This window comes from Sminthopsis crassicaudata, chromosome 4, assembly GCF_048593235.1.
Source record: "Sminthopsis crassicaudata isolate SCR6 chromosome 4, ASM4859323v1, whole genome shotgun sequence".
In the NCBI taxonomy this organism is placed as follows: Eukaryota; Metazoa; Chordata; class Mammalia; order Dasyuromorphia; family Dasyuridae; genus Sminthopsis; species Sminthopsis crassicaudata.
In genome coordinates this window covers 171,007,941-171,029,191 of record NC_133620.1, presented here as the reverse complement: position 1 = coordinate 171,029,191, position 21,251 = coordinate 171,007,941, and the positions used below count along the sequence as shown (strand labels likewise).

At 35.8% G+C, this 21,251-nt stretch overlaps 1 protein-coding gene across 13 annotated transcripts in view; it reads right to left on the bottom strand.

Moving 5' to 3' along the window:
- Positions 1-21,251, bottom strand: part of PTPRK (protein tyrosine phosphatase receptor type K) — a 742,018-nt gene that overhangs the window by 315,169 nt on the left and 405,598 nt on the right. For all 13 annotated transcript variants that reach the window (XR_012489194.1, XR_012489195.1, XM_074309869.1 and 10 more), the window contains exon 6: positions 19,430-19,604. Coding sequence is in view for 11 of the 13 variants with exons in the window: in XM_074309869.1 (XP_074165970.1) it covers positions 19,430-19,604 (175 nt within the window). In the remaining 2 variants the exon portion in view is untranslated. The remainder of the gene's footprint in view (positions 1-19,429; positions 19,605-21,251) is intronic.

Below are 21,251 nucleotides of genomic sequence, written 5' to 3'. Positions count from 1 at the left end.
CAGATAGATAATCTCTTGTTCAGTGATAACCAAATTTCTGAAACAATAGTGAACACACCACCAATTTAACCTACCAGTAAGCCATAAAATTAGCATACCAGTGGCATGAACTGGATAAATTTGCCTTCTTTTGGTTCTTTGCTAAAATTTTTTGGAACTTAGTCTCCTTCAATTGACCTTACAATTACAGAAAACTTTGTCCCTTAACTTGCATATGGACTCAAGACTTTTGAGATATCTCACAACACCAGTATGAGACTCCCAACCTTTTGGGGTCCCTTAACAATAGGAGGTTGCTTTGCTACTCTCTGCTATTAAAAGATGTTAAAAATCCAGGAAGTCAAATCCAGAAAGATAAAGTAATATGCATTGCTATATTTTCTTGGCATGAACCATCAACTAAATTAAAAATTCCTTGCGGACAGGTGTTATGTCCTCTATTTCTCTAGTGTCTTACAGTGTCTGGAACAGTGTAGATTCTCAATTAATGCTGCTGCCTTATCCAGTGGAGCTGCACAGAAACCAACTGAGGCTGGCATTCTCCCTTTCGCTTACCCAGGCTGTTTTTTGATTAGTCCTTACAATAGGGAAAATAGGGTGATGAGAGAAAAGTAATAAAATTAAAAAAAAAAAATGTAAATAGCCCCTACTAGCTACCACATTACAAATAAAAAGAATCCCCTTTGGTTTAGTGGGATCAATTTCACCTGTTAATACAACAATAAAGGGATCAGATCCAGCTAGAATAGGCAGTTAGCTCATAGACACTCAGCAGCAGGCCATAGAGGCAATGATTCTATTACCTCCATGATCTATCTGAAATCCTCAATGAAGATTCTAACTAAAGCCAAACTCATTCCAAGATTTACTCAGTGAGAAACTAATATCAGCTTTACTACTGAAATCCCTTTGATCCATTATTAATTAATGGATTTAATTTAGAATTAAATTTAGAAACATTCAAAATTCTTCAGGGAAAATGGCAACCCTTTACTATTGTAATGCCGGAGAAACTGAGGCAAGATAGAGATTAGAGAATATTTAATAATTTATTTAAAAGGGAGAGATTTACTGGGATCAAATGGATCCATGGTTTGGGCCCAGAGATGAATGAGACTATCATCTCCAAGAATCCAGCAAAAAATGTGAGTTCTCAATGACCCATATACATATGCCTCAGACTCAGGAGGTAGACTGAGACAGGGGTAGAGTCCGAGTGCTGAGAGCGAGAACAGGACTCTGACAGGTTGGGGTGAGCCACCAGAGATGGGGGGAGGCATCTTGATAAGATGGTATCTGATATCCTGATAGAATAACCACAACTGAAAAAAATAAATAAATAAATAGATAAACAAACACCTATCTAAAATTGAATGTAGTCTCAACATTGCTAAAGTAATATTATAGGTAGGGGAAGGCATGAATGTGGACAAATCTTATATATTTATTTTAATATAAGTAAAGCCAATTTGGAATTGGCAAGACAAACATTTTTTCTTATGTTGCATTCAATGGGTACAAAAGAGGCAAACATAAGAGTTTAAAATAAAGCCTAAATATGGGGGGGAGGGGAGGGAAATGATCAAGAGTCTCTTCTGACATCCCAATTGTAATTGTAATGCACTTAAGTAAACAGAATTTAAAACACTCACATTTCAAAATTAAACTGAATACCACCAGCCAAACAGACTTTTTTGGGGGAGTCTGCAGAAATGTAAGCAAACTATGAATTTAAAAAAAAAAAAAAAATTGCAAATTGTTTGAAATCACTGGTCTTTCCCAATTAGATAATCCAAATTTTCATATGACTTTGAAAGCCTAAAGGCTATGCTAGAGAAACCAACTTAAAATCAATACTATATAATAATTAAACTGAATATTGAAAGATTCTTTCAGGAATTGATGATTCAGTAGTATGATCCTTGTTTGGGTTTCAAGGGCTCAGAGCAAATGTAAATAGCAATTCTTTCCATTAAGTCGAGAAACCTTGAGGATCTTCCTCTCCCACTAGTATTTTTTGAAAGAGGCTTTCATTTGCCTCATTTCTAACCAAATTTTATTTGCTGAATAGGTGTTGCCTCACACAAATTAAAACCTAAGAAAGGCCTTTGCTTAAAAACACCAAAGTCTCTGGAAATTGAATGGATGCCCAGCAGTTGGAGAATGGCTGAGTGAATTATGGTGTATTGTTATGCCACAGTTCTCTTTTATTGTCCTGACTCAATTTCCCTAATTATCCTCAGTCTCCCTAATTGTTCTGCTCAGTTCTTCTAAACTACTCCTTCCTCTTAATCAGAATATTTGATAAGGATAAAAGATCTTATGTTTTAGAATATCAGAATGCTTCTCCCCATCCCAAGCTACCAGAATATCAGATACCATCTTATGAAGATGCCTCTCCCCATCTCTGGGGTACCTCCCCCTATTATGTCATCCCCCTCTCTGGAGGCTCACCCCATCCTATCAGAGTCCCATTCCTGATCTCAGCATCCTGCCTCAGAGTCTGAGCCATGTGTATATAGGTCATTGAGAACTCATATCGTTTGCTAGATTCTTGGAGACGATAATCTCATTCAGCCCTGGGACCAAACCATGGATCTTTCTCTTTTAAATAAGTTATTAAATACTCTCTGATTTCTATCTTGCCTCAGTTTCTTCAGCATTACAATATGAATGTTATGGAATATTATTGTTCTGTAAGAAATGACCAGCAGAATGAATACAGAGAGGCTTGGAGAGACTTACATGAACTGATGCTAAGTAAAATGAGCAGAACCAGGAGATCATTATATACTTCAACAACAATACTATATGAGTATCAATTCTGATGAAAGTGGCTAGCTTCAGCAATGAGAGGATCCAAATCAGTTCCAATTGATCATTGATAAACAGAACCAGCTATATTCAGTGAAAAAAACACTGGGAAATGAGTGTGGACCACACCATAGCATTTACACACTTTCTGTTATTGTTTGCTTGCATTTTTGTTTTTCTTTCCAGGCTATTTTTGCCTTTTTTCCCAATCTGATTTTTCTTATGCAACAAGAGAACTGTATAAATATGTACAATATATTATATTTAAGATATATTTTAACATGTTAAGCATGTATGAGACTGCCTGTCATCTAGGGGAGGGGATAGAGGGAAGAAAGGGAAAAGTTGGAACAGAAGTGTTTGTAAGGGTCAATGTTGAAAAATTACCTATTCATATGTTCTGTCAATAAAAAGCTAAAATAATTAAAACACATACCCCCCCCCCCCGAATTCTCATATAGGTTTCTGGGATAACTTCAGATCTATATAGTCTACGTAATCCTGATTTATGTACTGCCCAAATGGGTCCATTCAACTCAGTAGAAGAAAGTGAGGCTGGTGATTTCCTTTAGTTCTGCCTCACTTAAATTCACTACATTTGCAAATCAAGACACCACATTCCAGATATCTTCCAGTTCTTCAGGAGCAAAGGACAGACTAGAATAAACAATCATAAACCTTACCTTATTAAGAAAACTGACTCCCTACCTTCTGAATCCAATTCTTCCTGTGCAACAAAAAATTCGGTTCTACACACATATATTGTATCTAAATTATACTGTAATATATTTAACATATATAAGACTGCTTGCCATCAGGGGGAGGGGGTTGGGGGAGGAAGGGAAAAAATCTGAATAGAAGTAAGTGCAAGGGATAATGTTGTAAAAAATTACCTATGCATATGTACTGTCAAAAAATGTTATAATTATAAAATAAAATAAAAAATTAAAAAAAAAAAAAAAAAAAAAAGAAATTTGGAAGTAAAGCTCAGTTAGAAAGACGCCGGGGCCAGAGGTGGCCACTGGCGGGCAGGAACCCTTACATGGCTGGAAGGATACCATGTGTTGGCGGCGAGGGCTCCTGCAAGGAGAGAGCTCCAAGTCGGCTCTTTTATACCTAGAAGGGGATTGTGGGCAGTACCCCCAAGTACTTTGACTTTTATAAACAATTTACTCCTATTCTTAATGTTGATCACATATTGTTAATAGCCTGTCCTTGAACTTAAAAAATAAAATACTGATTTATAAAAAAAAAAAAAAAAAAAAAAAAAAAAAAGAAAACTGACTCCCCATATCCTGCAACATAGATTAGCTTTCCCTAAAAAAGGTACAATGTTTCCAGGATTTAATTTTCCCAGAACTTAAGTGATTCCCAAAATGGAACTTTCTATTTACTCAAGAATATGCAGTCTTATCATAGTGTGAAAGAGGCTTCCTTAACCTTGGGAGATTTCTGAGGCCTAGAAGAATCCAGAATATCTAAGTATCACTGCATCCCAGAAGCTTATTCTTGCCCTGAGAGGGCAAAGTAAACTTCCTTTTGTTAACTGTTCAGTGACTAGTAAGCATCCCATTTGGTTCCAATATTGTACCTGAATAGGAAGCAAGTGTTAAGGTTGCTACAAATAACAGCCACTAAGTAGAAACCTCATTAGTAAAACACAGTCACTTAGTTCTGCCTTGTAGATTGCTCTGCACTTCAGAGCAGAGGGAAAGGATGATTATTTAAAATGATTTTTTTTAATATACTGAATCAAATTAAATTTTGATAAATCTTAGTTTTAAGTAAAGCATCTTCCTCATTTCAAAGACTAAACCTAAATTTCTAGAATTCTCCCCAACCTTTTCTCTTGGTTCTATCAGCCATTTCTATTTCAATCAAAAATTCAGTGTGAAGTCCTTCCTCTATTATATTTTTAGGATGACCCATCTCATATAGCTTATAATATCTACTAGCAAGAGCAAAATCCCTGAAAATAGTGAATAGAAAAATAGAGGGAAGACTGCAAATATGGTCCAAAGTACCACAAGTGAGGAAGAGTCCAAAGAGCTGTGGTGGTTCCTGTTTGGAAATGGACCTTATGTACATGAGAAAAGAAAGCAGAGAGTTCCATCCATTTTTACAGTTAGGAAATTCTAAAATCAAGAGCCACATGAAAGGGGCAAAGACCTTCTTCCAAGGGACTTTCCATGATTTAGCAAACATAAGTGTGCCTCCATAGTACTAAGGGAGAGGGCTTAATTAGAAGAAGGGGTTAGTCAAGGGAGGATTATAGGAACAGATCTTCAAAGGAAGGTTATGAAAGTAAGGATAAATAAAAGGATAAGAAACGGTCCACACATTTTACTGGTATACATAACTCCAGGACAGAAGTCCTTAGGCCTGTACAATCTTGGTAACTTATATCCATTGTATCAGAGAGTTTCCAGTGATTTGCCCAGGGCCAAACTGCCAATATGTGTTAGAGGCAGAAATTGAATCAAAGTCTCAATAGTTTCAAAAGTGGCTCCATATTCATTATGCCATGCTGAGAGAAATGTGAGATAATTATCAAAGACAAAAATATACCATTCCAAAACAAGGCTATTAAGCCAAGTGATATTCAAAAAAATTAGAAAAATTATAGTTAAAGGTTCCAAAAAATGTTATATTATGTGCCAAATATATTTTTGATGAGTCTGTGTTATTTATAATAAATCCAAAAAAAAAAAAAAAATTCTTAGAAGCAATATGGAGTAGTAGATAGAAATTTGGATTTGAAGCCAGGTAGAGTTGGGTTCAAATTCAAGCCCAACTTGAGGCATTGAGGAACTGGATAAGATACTTATAATATTTTAGTGTTATGCCACAGTTCTCTTTTATTGTCCTGCCTCAGTTTTTCCTCATCAGTTCCCCAGAAAACCATAAAATATTACAAGCTCACCTTAAAGTTCGTTAAATTAATAAAATCCCAACTCCAACACCTATCCCAATGAGGATTTATCAAGCATCTAATATTTTCAAGGCCCCTGAATATAGAATGATATGCTCAAGTTGCCAAACGATAGGAAAAAGAGAAGAATATTTGTCCTTAAGATGTTTGCAATATAGTCTGAGACAGAAGATAAATACATATACAAAGTTAACTGGCAATATATGATTGGAAATGCTAAGTGCCAAATAAGTAACAATGACAACCAAAGATGAGCCACATATTTAGAGGAACACAAATATCCTAATGTTCAAATAAGCAAAGAGATTAGAATTTGCAGACTCTAGGGCAATAAAGTTGATTTCAATTCCTGAAAAAAAAAAAAAAAATTAATTCTACAAAATACAAAAATTTTAAAAGGGATATTTAATAAAGATATAGAAGTGAAAAGAACCAACATGAATTCATTGAGAATGAGTCATGCTAGACCACACACATTTGTTGTGGGGTTGTTGGGATGGGTTTTTTGTTTGTTTGTTTTGAGGAGGAGAGGACATATAAAAACAGCTGTTGAATCAAAGGAATGATGTAAATAGTCTGTACTTTATCAATTCATAAGAGAAAAAAAAGTCTCATTATTTTTATGGAGGATATAGAGTTCTGAGCTAGACAACAGCATGTATTTAAGTACATCTAAACCTGTACAAATGTCTGGATCCAGAGTATTGTCCTTAAGAGTTCAATGTCAAAGTAGAAGGCAATCTGTAGTGGATTATTCTACGGGTCTGTGCTTAGATCATGAGTTTAGGACTGAAAGGACATTAGACATCATCAAGTCAATTTTTTCTATATGTATGAAAACTGAGGCCCAAAAAAGTTAAATGGCTTGCCTTTCATCACACTTGTAGGAAGAAAAATCAGATTTCTTTCCTCCTGATCTAGTTCTTTTAGCACTAAATTGTACTACTAAAATCTGATGGTGATACTCAACCTTGTGATGACTAGGACCAAAGCAGGGAAGGTAGATATCATTAAATGTGCTGGTGACACAATCAAAACTCAGAGAATAAAAGAAAAAAAAAATATATATATATATATATATATATATATTTTTTTTAGTAGGGCCTTAGACACTCTCTGTGCCAACCCCTTCATTTTATAGATGAAAATACAGAGGCCCACTGAAATCAGTAACTTGCTAAAGATCACATAGGTATGTTCCATACCTATGTGATGAAACAGCAAAGATAAAAATTTGAACGGAGTTTCTCTGATCTCAGAAACAGTATTTCCTCCTCTCCTCTCCCCTCCACCTCATGACCATGGAAACTCAGAGGGCAGCTAACACACTGCATGGCAAAGTCCTTATGTGGTGGTGAATGCTTTATAAATATTATCTCATTTACTCATCATACCTACTACACCTGGGAACCTTGCTATTATTATTCCCATTTTCCTCAGTTGAAGAAGCTGAGGTAGACATGTAGACAAAAAAAAAAAAAAGGGGGAAAAAATAAGGAAAAGAGTTTTGACTTGGACCAAAGAGGCAGAACCAAGAAAAAATATATGAAATTAAAAAGGAAGAAATTTAGGTTGGAAATAAAGAGCTTCTTAACAATTACAGCTCACCATAAGTGAATGATCACTTGTCCAGAGCATAACAGGAATTGTTATTCAAATATAATAAATTAGTGGGCCTTGTCCTAAATTTGAGATTATATAATTATCTGAAATGGTACCATGGGACTTTTAGAGAAGGAATGGATAAAAACAAAGTATTCAGGGATTGGTTTCAAAGAAATAGACCTCAGCTTGAAAAATTTTTAGTTACACCAGCCCTGAATTCAGGAGGACCTGAGTTCAAATTTGATCTCAGACACTTAACACTTCCTAGCTGTGTGACCCTGGGTAAGTCATTTAACCCCAGCCTCAAAAAAAAAAAAAATGAAAAAAAGAAAAGAAAAAATTTTAGTTAGTGAAAAAAAGCATAGGCATTCGAGGCAGGCTGGATATCAGAACTAAACAGCAACACAATTTAAATCATAAAGTCAGAGTTTGAAAGTGAGCTTTGTCATTGGTTGACAAATCATTGGAAAATTAAGAGCATACAAACATAGGGCATTTCAGCCAAGATTACATACTTTGCACATTGTGATTTTTAGATACATTGAACAAAAGCTTCCCTTTATCTCATACTCTGTAATAACCACTAATGTCAATAAAGTTTGACTTCCACAAGCTAAAAACATTATCATTACTCAAAATGATCTGGAAACAATACTAAAGTCATGACAAAGTAAATTGTGTATTTTTTTCTTTCCTTTCCTTGACTGTGAGAACACATAGATCAATACTTTTCAGCATGAGAATCTGGCGGTGAAATTTCCATTTGTTACAAACAGCAACAAAAATGCCTTAAGCATGCCCTGTCACTTTCAGTTTAAGTGGAAATGCACAAATAAACTCTTACCCTAGGGTCATCTTTGACAAGAGGCAATACTATGCCAGTTTATATTAAAGACAATTCATATCAGTGGCCCCAAAATTTCCTTTAAAATTATCATCTTTTGTATCCATGTAACAGGATGTCAGTTCTAAAGTGCCACTGAGATATAGGACCTGTCATTATGGTTAATTTTCAGCAAAGTTTTAACACCAAGATAGCTGATCCCTGAGGAGATGTTTTTGGTTAGCAATATGTGATTGGTAGTTATCAAGACAAAGGTACTTGCCCATACTGTCAAATAAAACTGGAAACAAGTTCTCATATACATTTATTCAGGTGTACAATGGCTAGTGAGATGTTTTTGTTAAAAATCGACATGTATGTAAATATATAGTTATACAATGCCCATGCACACATGCTTCTGTGTGCTAGAACCAACTAAACTCAGTTTTGGGGAGCCACCGGTCTCATTTTCAATGTATTTGCACATCAAAAATCAATAACAGTTACAAACCAAGGCATAAATTATTGCTTAAAGGTCCTGAGTAAAACAGGAAACTGAGGACTTCTCAGAATAATAACTGCAGGCAAGTACCAAAGGTCTGTTGATCTTTAAGGCTTTGGGAAGAAGAGCAAAAGACTTGCTCTTTTAGCAGAAATATCTCAGATAACCTCCGGGACCTTTATTTAACTGCTTAGAGAAGAATCTGACTAACTATTTAATGGCCTGGAGATATTTGATAAGTCTGAAAACTGGTTAATCTCTATATTTATTGATTGAGAAAAGCCTGAGGTAAAACCAAATCACCTTAAACTATTTTAATTGATTATTAATCTTAGAAGCAGAAAACTTTTTTTGAAACAAGTCTTACATAACCAAGACCACAAAAGCCCACCTATTTTCCAGAGACAAATGAAGGAATAAAGAAAGGTCTAGTTTGCCAATGATTTTGGGAGGATTAACAGTAGTAGGTAAGTAAATAGTTTCTGTATTTTTTTTTCTCACTGACCATTTAAATTATCTCACAACCTTTGCAAAAATGATCTTCCTCCCTCTGGGACTCCAGGGAGAGGACTATCTGGTTTTCAGAGATCCTAATAAAGCTTCAGTTTTTTACTTTGAGGTATCTCTGAGTAATTTTAATTGGAGTTTGCCATCCCACACAGTCCCCATTTAGGAGAGTGACATAAAAAATATTAATAATACAAATTCAACTGAAAAGTGTGTCCTGAGAGTGTGTGTATTTTAATCACTTGATAATCATTTTCCAATACTCCATTGTGTGTGGGTACATGAACATGTAAAATGGTCATCCAAGTTTTAGGCTTTAATAAATAGCTTAAAATTGTACAGAATGAAGAGCCCTGGCCTTGGAATTAGAAGGCCTAGGTTCTACAACTGTTCCACTGACTGACTGTGTAGCTATGGTTCTCAATGGCCCATGGGCCTCATTTTCTTCACCTATAAAATGGAAGAGTTAATTAAATTATTTCTAAAATTCCTTTCATGAAAAATTCATGAATCTATAGACAATGCATTCTCTGCTAGAATCCAAGTACATTAATTTGTAAAATATGTAGTTTAAATACTCAGTCAACATTGTCTTTAAAAGTCAGAGAACCAACTCTTGCCTTATAATTATTCAATTTTAGATAATTAAATATTTAATGGGTTCTCTCTCTTGCAATTTTTAGGATGCATTAGTTATAGACTCTCACACCCCTGAACAAGGAAGATGACAGATTTTATTGATTAAAATGTATTTGCATTGTGCATCAATATCCACTTGGACAAAAAATAGGAATAGCATAAGTGATTTCAAGTGATTTTAAAATTTCATATTATAAATGTCACATATTGGCTAGGAGTCTTATCTTCCTTGGCTAGACTGTCAGCTCCTCCATGACAAGTCACCTGTTCCATTTCTTAGTACCCTTCACTGTTAGATGGTGTCTTTTATTCTTTGCAATTCTCTGACTGCATAATGACTTAAGGATTACAATAAAGGGTAGTGTTTTAAAAAACAACAAAAATGTCACAATTTTTCATTACAGCACATACATCTGATGAATAGCTGAATAGGCACAGTAATGTTTAACCAATAAAAGCATTGTTTCCATAAAGTAGCTTAAACTTTTTAAAAAGGGATATCTGAAATAAAGATTTCAATAATATTCCAGATCTTATCAATAACACATTCTCCACCAAATTTCTTTCCTAAGTCTAATTCATATGGAGGCATTTCCATCTCTTCATTACAGCCAATTTTCCCTATTAAAATATTCATCACTAGACCCTTAAAACAATTATTGCTCTTTCAAACAGCCTTTGTCCCAGCAGCCATGTGATCATCAAGGGAATTTACACACATCCACAGGGCACACTGAAGATACAGTGAACATGACAACTTTACAACATAATCACCATATTTACATTGGGGATTATCCACAGTCATCTTTAGTTCAGCTAGCAACATATGGCTAAAAGTAGTAGCAAGCTGGGAAGAAACTGGTCAAACACTGAAAGGGTATAATTGAAGAATCATTATTATGTGTATATTAAAAAGAAAGAGAATACAATTCTGTCCAAGTACGTGCTTGACTTAACATGATGTCATCAATAATAAAATAAACAGTATTTCTAGAATACTTTTTATTTTGCAAAGGGCTATGCATCCATTATTTCATTTAAACGTCACAATGACCCATTTATGTGTACCCTTTCCATTTTGCAAAGAACAAGACCAAAACACAAAGATATTTCAATGGTCACAGTTAGCATTATGGATAAGATTAGAACCCAAAGATTTCACATTTATTTAAACATCTGTGTCAAATGGCAGCTTTCTCTAGCATAGGATGGAAAGGAAAAGAGACAATTCAGAACTTAAATTGGAAAAAAAAAAATTAATTTAAGAAAAAATTTAATTCAAATCTTTTCAACACCAAATCTAGCACTTTACCCACTATGCAATGGTCGCTCACTCTAATGTTTTGGTTTTTACTATTATTTTATGTAAGGAAAGCTATTCTCTTCCACTAATGTTTGTGATAAAGTTAACTGTACAGATATGAAAGCAAAAGGTTCATTTGAAGTAGAGTTACAACCAAGCAGAAAAGTAGGTTTATCTAAGAATGCAGGAATTTCTAAGAAACATTCCATGAAAAAACCAATGTAGCATATCTAGATTAGCATATGCAGGCTATGTTACTGTATTATAGTAGTAGTGATGGATGTGCATTGACCAATCCCCATTGTTTCACTTGATTTTTCCCTAAATTTTTTGCTTCTTTTTCCACCAATTGGATGAAATAGTATAACAGATGAAACCTGGTAAAAAGAATGACTCACATGAGGAGAGAGTCCAGGGACTTGACTTTGCTCACTTAGTAGAGCTTTCAATAATACAAGAATAAGTATTTTCATCTTAAAAAAAGGTTTAAATATTTATTTGTATTAATTTTGTTTTCACATGAATGGGACAAGTGATGGTTTTTTGTTGTTGTTGAGGCAATTGGGGTTAAGTGACTTGCCCAGGGTCACATAGCTAGAAAGTGTTAAATGTCTGATTCTAGATTTTAACTCAGGTTCTCCTGACTTCAGGGCTGGTGCTGTCTACTGTGCCACCTAGCTGCCCAACAAATGAAGATGTATTAGATACTGTAGGGTAGAGTAGACCCTGGGTGTTTAAGCTTCAGGAAATCATGTGATCCTCAGGAAAAAGAAAGCATTGTCCATTAGTCAATAGCTACTTCCTTGTTCCAAATCCAGTGAATTTAAAAGTCAATAGGAAGAGGGAGGATCTGCCTCTTTTCTGCTATATAACCCAGTTTCCACTTCTATGCTATGCTACACACCATACTGCATTGCCCAGTCAGTTGGTATGCTGGCACATTTCTTGCAAGAACTAAATATTTGTATCTGGAGATGCTTCTGAGTAGTCAATAAGGGGGTCTAGCACCCTGACCAACATAGTTTATGGGAGCTTATCCAGTATCACATGACTTTCCAGAGAGATGGGTGGGAGTTTTGATAAAGAGGCAGGCATCCACTGAAAGTTTTCTTCAATGGTTCTAGAGATTAGACTTCCAGCCTCCCTGTCTGTGAAGTATGGGCCCAAGGCAGAGGTATTCAATAAAAATAGAAAACAAAAGTAAAGTCTCTGGAAGAAGTTGGAGAGCAAGAGGACTGTCAAGTAATTTATGCATACATAATCCAGGGGTAAGCACTTTGTGTGAGCACAGCCTATGTGCTTGGGCTCTCCTTAAACTGAACCAGAATCATATGGAAGTGATCCAAGGAAATGGAAGGCATCTAGTAAGCTAGAAGGAAGTCCTGATAAATGGCACAGAGGGGGGCATTCTGGGTGAATGCTTGGTAGATGCAGATTTGGGTAGTAGAGAAGTCAGCTCTGTAAAACAGGATCACAAGTCATTAGATTGTATCTGCTCTTCCCAGTCCAAACCCAAACTTTCGCAGCAAAAATCTAAAATATGAATTACCAGAATATAAAGAGAAAGAGAAAAAGAAAATGATAAGGTATTGCTGGGTTTAGTGCAGAATGGGAAAGTCCGCTTCCATGTCATTTTTGTCTGTTCTATGGGAAATATTTATTAATACGCTTTACTCCCACCTTAAAAGGAGAAAAAGCCTGCCTTTTTCCTCTGGACCTCAGCTCTGACAAAGATGGGAGTTACAAAAATAAAGTTAGCTAAATAAAATTATAGAACTGCTAACATAACATTTTAGAAGATTCTCAAAGTTTTGAAAACAATAATTAAGGAGTCTGGCAATTAGTCATTTTAAGATTGTAAAATCTAAGATTGGGGATAGTTCCATGAATTTACTGCATCCTGAAAGAAAGGAGTGGGGGGGAAAAAAAAAAAAAAGACACGTAAATAGAACCTTTTTAAACTTTTCTTTGACTCCTATCTTGTCTGGAGTCACCTTCTATTCCTTTGGGAAAGCACCCCAGAAGGTATTAAGGGACCCTCTCCACAACCCTAATCCCTTAGCTTGCTACAAAACCCTGATCACTCATAACACTCCACTTACCAGAGAGCTGAGTGTATCTTAGTAGTGCGGATTGCTAGCAAGATCAATATAGCCCAAGTCCTCCTCTTTGCTAAACCCTGTTATCTCAGATCAGATGAAGAAAAGATAAGGCTAAAGAAATGTAGGGAAACTCACTGCCTTACCTGTAGAAACAGAGAAACAGCAACAGCTTTGAGGACCCCATACAACCGTGCCCAAATAGCTCCCTGGTAAAAGGAGATCTTGGCACTAGTCACTCCAGCTTCAGCAGGTTCTGTTCAGCTACTGCCTGGGAAGAATCCAGGTGCAGCTGGCAGCACCCAGCACAGCAATGTGAGATGAGAAAGCCAGGCAGCCTTTGCATTTGGTAAGCCCATCATTCTCTGTTTCATTTTTAGATATGTATTAGCCATGTAATTTGTGGTAAATTATTTTATCTCTGTTCAGTTTTTTTTTTTATTTGTAAAGAGAACTAATAATGATTGTAGTTGTGCAGATCACATGATAGCAAAAGTACTTAGCATAAAATACATATTATATAAATATTAACTGCTTTATTGGATATGATTGCTTCATATTTGATAAATTTACATGGGTTTTGAGGTGTGACAAACATATAATGTCAATGTTGAGATAAATGTGTGTGTGTGTGTGTGTGTGTGTGTAAATTAAGTAATTTGGAAGCAGATTCAAATAAATTAAAGCCTCCTCAGGATAAGGGGGATAGTGCATAAAGGAGAGTCTCTTTCTTTTTCTTCTCCCTTCCCTGATTACACCAGGATACTTGGATAAAGGGGTGAGAGGGAGAGAAAGAGAATATGCTCATTCAGGTCAATGAAATTTGTTATTTGAGATATGATAGTAAAAACAGTTTTAAAAGAGCTCTAATCAAAGCCTGTCATGGGCCAGAACTCTGTACTTAAAATAAGGGTTCTTACAAAGTGTTAAGTCAGTGGAATTAATAAGACAATAGTTATCTAGTTTAGCATGGTGATTAATTGTTCTCTAGTTCAGGACATGTACTTAGTACTTAATATAATTCTACAAGATTCTGAAAATGTAATTATAAAAGAGCATATAAACTGGGACAAACTCAGCCAGAGTCAGAGCTCAAGCTCTCAGAGCCCATGAGAGACAGATTCATTCCATCATCCACCTTTGTGATGGGTGGAGGCTGAAGCACAGGCCCTGGGACTCAGAGCCAGATTCATTCATGCCATCTCACACCACTGGCCTCCCGTACTTCCCCCATTGAGACCAAGGCTGGTCTGAAAAGGCTCTCCAGAAAGCTACCCAGCCCCAGGAAGGAGATAATAAAAAATCTGGACTGTAAGAAAGCTAACCAGGTCCCAGAAAAGGAGACAAGACAAAATAAAGGATTTGGACTTTATCCCCTGGTTACTCTTGTGGTGATTACTGAACTGAAACGAAGGCAGCTCCCAGAGAGCTTCAAGAAAATCCAATTGAGAACATTACATTCACCTTTGTTAGAAAATCAAGAAGAAATTACAACTAAGACTATTTGGCTATTATTTAGGAAAATTCTAACATTGATAACTAAGTTATTTGGAGTTATTGTCATCATTTTAACCCAAAAATTGGTAATTACTGTGTGTGGAACAAGAGTGGTGAGGTGAAAACCTTATCAGTTCACCTTCAAGTATAAGGGTGTGCAACACCTTCTTCCCCCTTCACAGAGTAGGAGGGAGGTATCAAACAGCACAGCCCATGAAAACAATAAGAATAGTTAGGTTGGGCAACAACAAGCTACCAACCTTCTCTGAAGTTTCAGTCAATTCCCCTTGATTTCTAAATTTGCCAGTTTTCTTAAAACCATCAGAGTAAGCAAGGTCATCAGCCCTGAGAAATGAGCCTGTTTAGGATGTGTAGTTCTTAAACATTGAATGTGTTTAAGAATCTATGAGGTTGTTTAATGATTAATCCTTTGTACTAAGATGACTTTAAACTCAAAAAAAAATAAAAGAAAAACCATGTTATATTTTAACATGTATTGGTCAACCTGCCATCAGGGAGGGGGGAGGGGAGAGATTGGAACAAAAGGTTTGGCAACTGTCAATGTTGTAAAATTAGCCATGCAAATATCTGGTAAATAAAAACTATTTATAAAAAAAAAAAAAAAAAAAAAAAAAAAAAAAAAAAAAGAAAAGAAAAACCATGTTAAACAAAATCTCTTATGTGTGTACTGAAAAATAATGTATCTAGCCATAAACTGTGATTAATAAAATTTGCTACTAGAAGTAAAATCTCTTGGGATGGTAGCTAAGATTCTTTTGAGTTTTGAATTTTACTTTGATTACCTGATGGACCATTGTCATTAACTCACTATTTGAGAGAAATGCCATACTCAGAGGGATGCCTTCCGGTAATGTAATGGCTGTCTTATCTAAACAAGATCTGGGAGGACAACTTTAATCTCTGCTTAGGGTGGGATCCTTCTGACTCAGTTTCCTAGTTCTGTTTCTTTGTTTCCATCCTGATTATTCCAATGAGGTGGAATTGTTACTGCATGATTAATTGTCAAACAGAGCTAAGGATGGCTTTATACCTGTTTTGATGCTATTATAATCATAGTCCCTGTTTTTTCCTCTTATAGCAAATTTCTATAATCAGAGCAAGTGGTCAGTAGATGTGGCATAGTACAAGTATGTAGATGATATCTTGCATTGCAGCCAGACCCTAGAGGCTTCTCTGGCTGCTGCCATAAAAACCTTTAACTTTCTGGTTTCAAGAGGCAATAGGAAACTGTCAAAAAGCCCACGTTGCCTATCAATCTATTAAGTATTTGGACCATGAATTAATTCCCACTTCCCTTTTGCTCACTGTAGGTAGGAAGCAACCTTACTATTCCCTGAACCTTCCTCTAAGAAACAGCTGTGTATTTTCCTGGGACTAGCTGCATTTTGTAGAATCTGGATACCTAAATTTATTTATTACCAAGTGCCTCTATGTTTTATTCAATGCCCTGACACAATTCTCTGTAAATGGGGCCCTGATCAGGCCACGGCTTTTTAATTCCCTGAAAACAAAACTGACCTCTTCCCAGGCCTGAGCCCTACCTAAAGTCTTTTACTACTTCTCAAATAAACTTGATTTCTTTGGAGTGACTCTCTTGCCTTAAAGCAGTGGCTATCACAGCCTAGCTAATTGAGGAAGCCTCTAAGCTCACTCTCAGCCAACCACTGGAGGTTCTAACTCCCTATCAGGTTCAGAGCATTTTTACCCTTACTAGAGCTTTAACATTGGGGAAAGGAATGAGAAGTGAACATCTATCTGAATCTAAATATGCCTTCCATGTTTTGCATGCTCATGGGACTAGATAAAAAGAAAGGGATTTTTTTTTTTTTTTTGACAGCCAAACATTCCCCCATTAAATATTCAGGGGAACAGTTACTGCAAACTAACCCTGAACTTAGAGAGGTGTCTGTTATGTTTTGTAATGGACAACAGAAAAGCAATTAATTTTAGGCCAAGGAAAACAGACTTGCAGATTCAGCTGCTCATGCTGCTGCCTGTTTGTCCCTGACCATGGCATCTTTAATTCCTCAATTCCCAATATCTATACTCTCTCATAGAGGCTCCAGTAACAAGTCCTTGCTAAAAAAAGAGGTTGTACCTTTTCTCCTTCTGGGTGGTTTCAAACACGTTCAAATGAACTTCTAATCCCAAAGCCCAGACAGTGAAAATTTCTCTTTGTTCTATACCAAACTACTCATTTGGAAATTAAATACTCTCCAATCCTTTGAGAAACCTATTTTCACTAGTCACAAGCTAGCAGAAACAATTAAACAGATCTATCAGATCTGCCCAGTTTGTGCCCAAGTAAATTCTGAAAGAGCTGTTAAACCCTCAATCCTGAAGTCTATCTGGAAAAGGGGTATTCACATAGGGGAGGACTGGCAAATAGATTTTATACATAAGCCCTTAGATTGCTTTTGTTTTTTGTTGACAACTTTACAAATTGGGAAAAAGCCTTCCCTTGTAAGACTGAAAAGGCTCAGAATTTTTGCTAAAAGATGTTATAACCACTTAAGATTATTATATCCACTTTTCATGCTATCCTCTCTACCCAATGGTTGATGCCTTTAAAACATTATGGTTTTTGCATCCTAGACTACCTAAGCAATCCTTTCACTGTGAATAAGGCCACACTGTTCTCTACCCATTGTCTCTACTCCTTTGAGGAAACAAAAGCAGGAATTTCAGGAAAATGTTCTTTGGTATTTATTATAAAAAAAGCTATCTGGATGTGAGACATTCATAATAGCCTCATCTCTCAACCTACCCATCTTTCTCCAGATGGGGTTGCTAGTTACTTTATCTAGTAACCCCCATATTGACTCTGTTGTGCCAGTTCTCTTTTAATGTCCTGACCCAGTTTCCCTAATTGTCCTATTCAGTTACTCTGCCTCAGGTTATAGGATAAAGGTCTTATCTTAGACCTTAGGCTATACTTATTCCCTCTTAATATTTGATGGGATAGACATCATTAGAATATCAGAAGCCTCTCCAGTACCTCCCTCCATTATGTCATCCTAGGTGCCTGTCTCCATTATGTCAGTCATCCTCATCCTAGGTTCTTCCCCCATTAAATCATCCCCATCAAGGTACCTCCCCCAGGCTAAGGTAACCTTATTAAAAAAATCTTGTATCTGACTTTCAGGTGCTGGATTCTTTGAGATGATAATCTCATTCAGCCCTGGGACCAAACCATGGATCCATTTCGTCCCAGTAAATCTCCCATTTAATAAATTATTGAATTGTTCTGTAATCTCTATCTTGCTCAGTTTCTCTAACATTACAACTCCACTTCTGTTTATTTATTTATTTATTGCTCATATTTGGTCCCTACATTTTTAATCTGGTTGTGAGAGTTTTTTCTTCCAGACTCCAAGCCATAAAATTCCAACTACTTGAACAATTGGAAATCACCTGATATCCAGTTCTAACATTCAGCACAGATACTGTTATTGTCACCCACAAGTCACATATCTCCCCTTCTTAGTCTAGACTCCCTAGGCAAGGTCAGTGCTATTCCCCTAAAGCAACTCCAGAAGATGGGACCTTTATCCCTTTGTCCCAAATGAATTTGGTTTTAGACTACTTGAATGTGGGAATGATGGGATAATAGTTCTGAGGCCACATAGGATAGAGAGTGCTGTAGTTCCACAGATAATACCACCTGCTAGACATCAATCTATTGATTTGTAATAACAAGGTTTCCTAGACAAATAGTGGGAATTGATAGAAGCAGTGTCTCTGGTTTCTGCTCATTGCTTTAAGCAGCATTATTCTATTATTCACTTGCTTAAATTACATGATACATTTAATCATTAGAATAGTTCAAGATTCCCTAGCTAAAATGATCTCAGTAAAAGCTTCCATTGATATGCGAGTGTTGGTTCTGAATGGTAGAGGATAGGTTATAGTTGATACTGAAGAGAGGGACAAACCTGAAGGCCTAGATAACAAGGGTGTCCTAGTAGAAGAAATGTATCAGGATTGGTGTGATGAATCTTCAAAGGTATAAAATAAAGAGGAGGAACTGAATGGGACAAGTGAAGATTTCTTAGAAAACTAAAGGGTAAAGTATATCAGACTTTAGACCTAAATTTCAAGAAGTTACATGATACCCAAGAAGTAGACAGAAATTTAGTTTTATTTAGTCAATAGCCACTTCCTTATTCAAGAACCAATGAATTTAAAAATCAACAGGGAGAGGACTCTCATCTTTTCTTCTATATAACCCAGTTTCCACTTCTGTACTGTGCTAGACTGCCACGCTAGACTCCATGCTAGACTGCCCAGTTAGTATGCTTGCTCACTTCTTGCAAAAACTGAAAAAAGGCTTTCTGTTTATATTTGGAGACACCTCTGAGTAGTCAATTTGGTTAATGGGGGTCTAGCATCCCATCCCTTACACATATAATAATTTCATGATAAAACCTGGTAATGCATTTAATGTGCTTAGTACAGTGTAAAAATTAGTCTTTTTTTTTTTTTTTTTTTAATAGAGTCCTTCATCTTCAGGATTTCATCCTTGATTTTCACCTATGAAAATTTCTGTACATTTGTAATGCTCTTTTAATAATGTTTTGGAGTGAAATCAGAAGATTTGAAAAAAAAAATCTAACCTTTGCTATAAATTAATGAATCTCAAAAGATATTACTTTTATAAATAAAAAAAAAAAGTTTTTAATCATACCTCTCACAATTAGCTGAGCAAAATTGGAAACTCCAGATCCTCTTTCAGACTGAGTTACACAGCGGTACAAATCCTGGTCAGTTTTTGTCACTTCTTGCAATCTAAAGGAAGCAGCAAATCTTCTATGATTGATATTTTTGGTCTGGGCCACTGGTATATCTTCCCCATTTCGTCTCTGCAAATAAAAATCAAATTGCCAAATTAAAGCAGGAAGTATTTAAGATATTATTTTTTAAAGTAAGTTAAATAAAATCAAAATTTTTCTACTTTTAATGCACATTTACTATATACCAAGCAACATGTGTGGCATAAACAAACAAAAAACAACAAATATACAAACAACAACAAAAAAAGGAGTTTAGTGTCTAATGGAAGAAATAATGTGGGAAAAAAAGCATGTAGAAATAAGATAAATTAAAGAAAAAGGAGATAAACACAGCAGTAAAGGCACTACCATTAAAAGGGACAGAGGAAAAAAAAATATTGTAGAAGGTAAGACTTTGACACCAAAAGGAAACCAGGAAAGCAGAAATAATGCCAGAAGACAGAGATGAAAGAGTTCTAGACATGGCAGTTAGTGAACATATTTAAGAATCAAGAAACTTGTATCAGTAGATCACAGAGTAAATAGGAAGATGTAATTTTGAGTAGAAAAGAAGGAAACAAGAATTTATTTATATAAGCTCTCTAACTGTGGGCCAGACACTGTATTTCACAAATACTAATACATCTCATCCTTATAATAATCCTAAGAGATAGATACTTTATTATCCCTCCATTCTATAGCTGAGAAAATTGAGATAGATGTTAAGTAACTGGATCACACAGTTATTAAGTAGATAAAGACACATTTGAACTTAAGTCTGATCAAGTCTAGGCCAAATATTTTATCTACTGTATAACCTAGCAGACATTAAGGGGCAGAAGAGTGGAAAGATAGGAAAGGAGCAAGTTATGGAAAACTTTTCAAAGCCTGAGTATTTTCTCTTTATTATAAGAGATAATAATAATGAACTGCTGGAGTTAATGAACTAGGGGAGAGGGTGTGTGATGTGATCAGAACTGCACTTTAAGCAAATTGACCAATTTAGTAAAGATAAGACAAATTTGAATGAGAAAAAACTTGAAGCAGGGAGTCCAATCAGAAAGCTATTGCAATAGCTCAAAAGGAAGAGGTCCACATCAAGAGGGAAGCAATGTCAGAGAAGAGCAAAGGATGTTATGCTACAGATGTTATGAAGATACATCTATAGAACTTGGTAAGTGATTAACTGTGGGGAATGAAAAAAGAATGAATTGATAATGATGCCAAAGTTGCAAAACTGGGTAACTAGGAGAATGCTGTTACTTCAAAAGTAACAAGAAAGTTGAAAAGTTGAAAAAACCTTGCTGAAAAGATAATGAGCTTAATTTTGGACACACTGAATTTATGATGTCTATGAGACATCCAGTTTGCTATATCTCCCAGGGACCTGCAGATGCAAAACTGAAGATCAACTTGGATAAGCAGAACTAAGAATCATTTGCTCAGAGAATCTACAAAACCTAAAAAGTATAGCAGACAAAAAGGAGAAGAGTAAGTGAGCCTAGGATAGAGACTGGATGTTCATCTAAAGGGTGTGACCTGGATGAATATACAAAGACATATACAATAATAAACTGGAAGAGGAGGAGGAGAATGAGGGGGAAGAGAGGGAGGAGGAAAAAAGGAAGATGAGAGAGAGAAAGAACTGGAAGAGGAGGAGACACACAAGAGAAAAAGATAGAAACAGAGATAGAGATTATGAGAACAACAAAATGATGGCAAATTGGCAATGTCAAA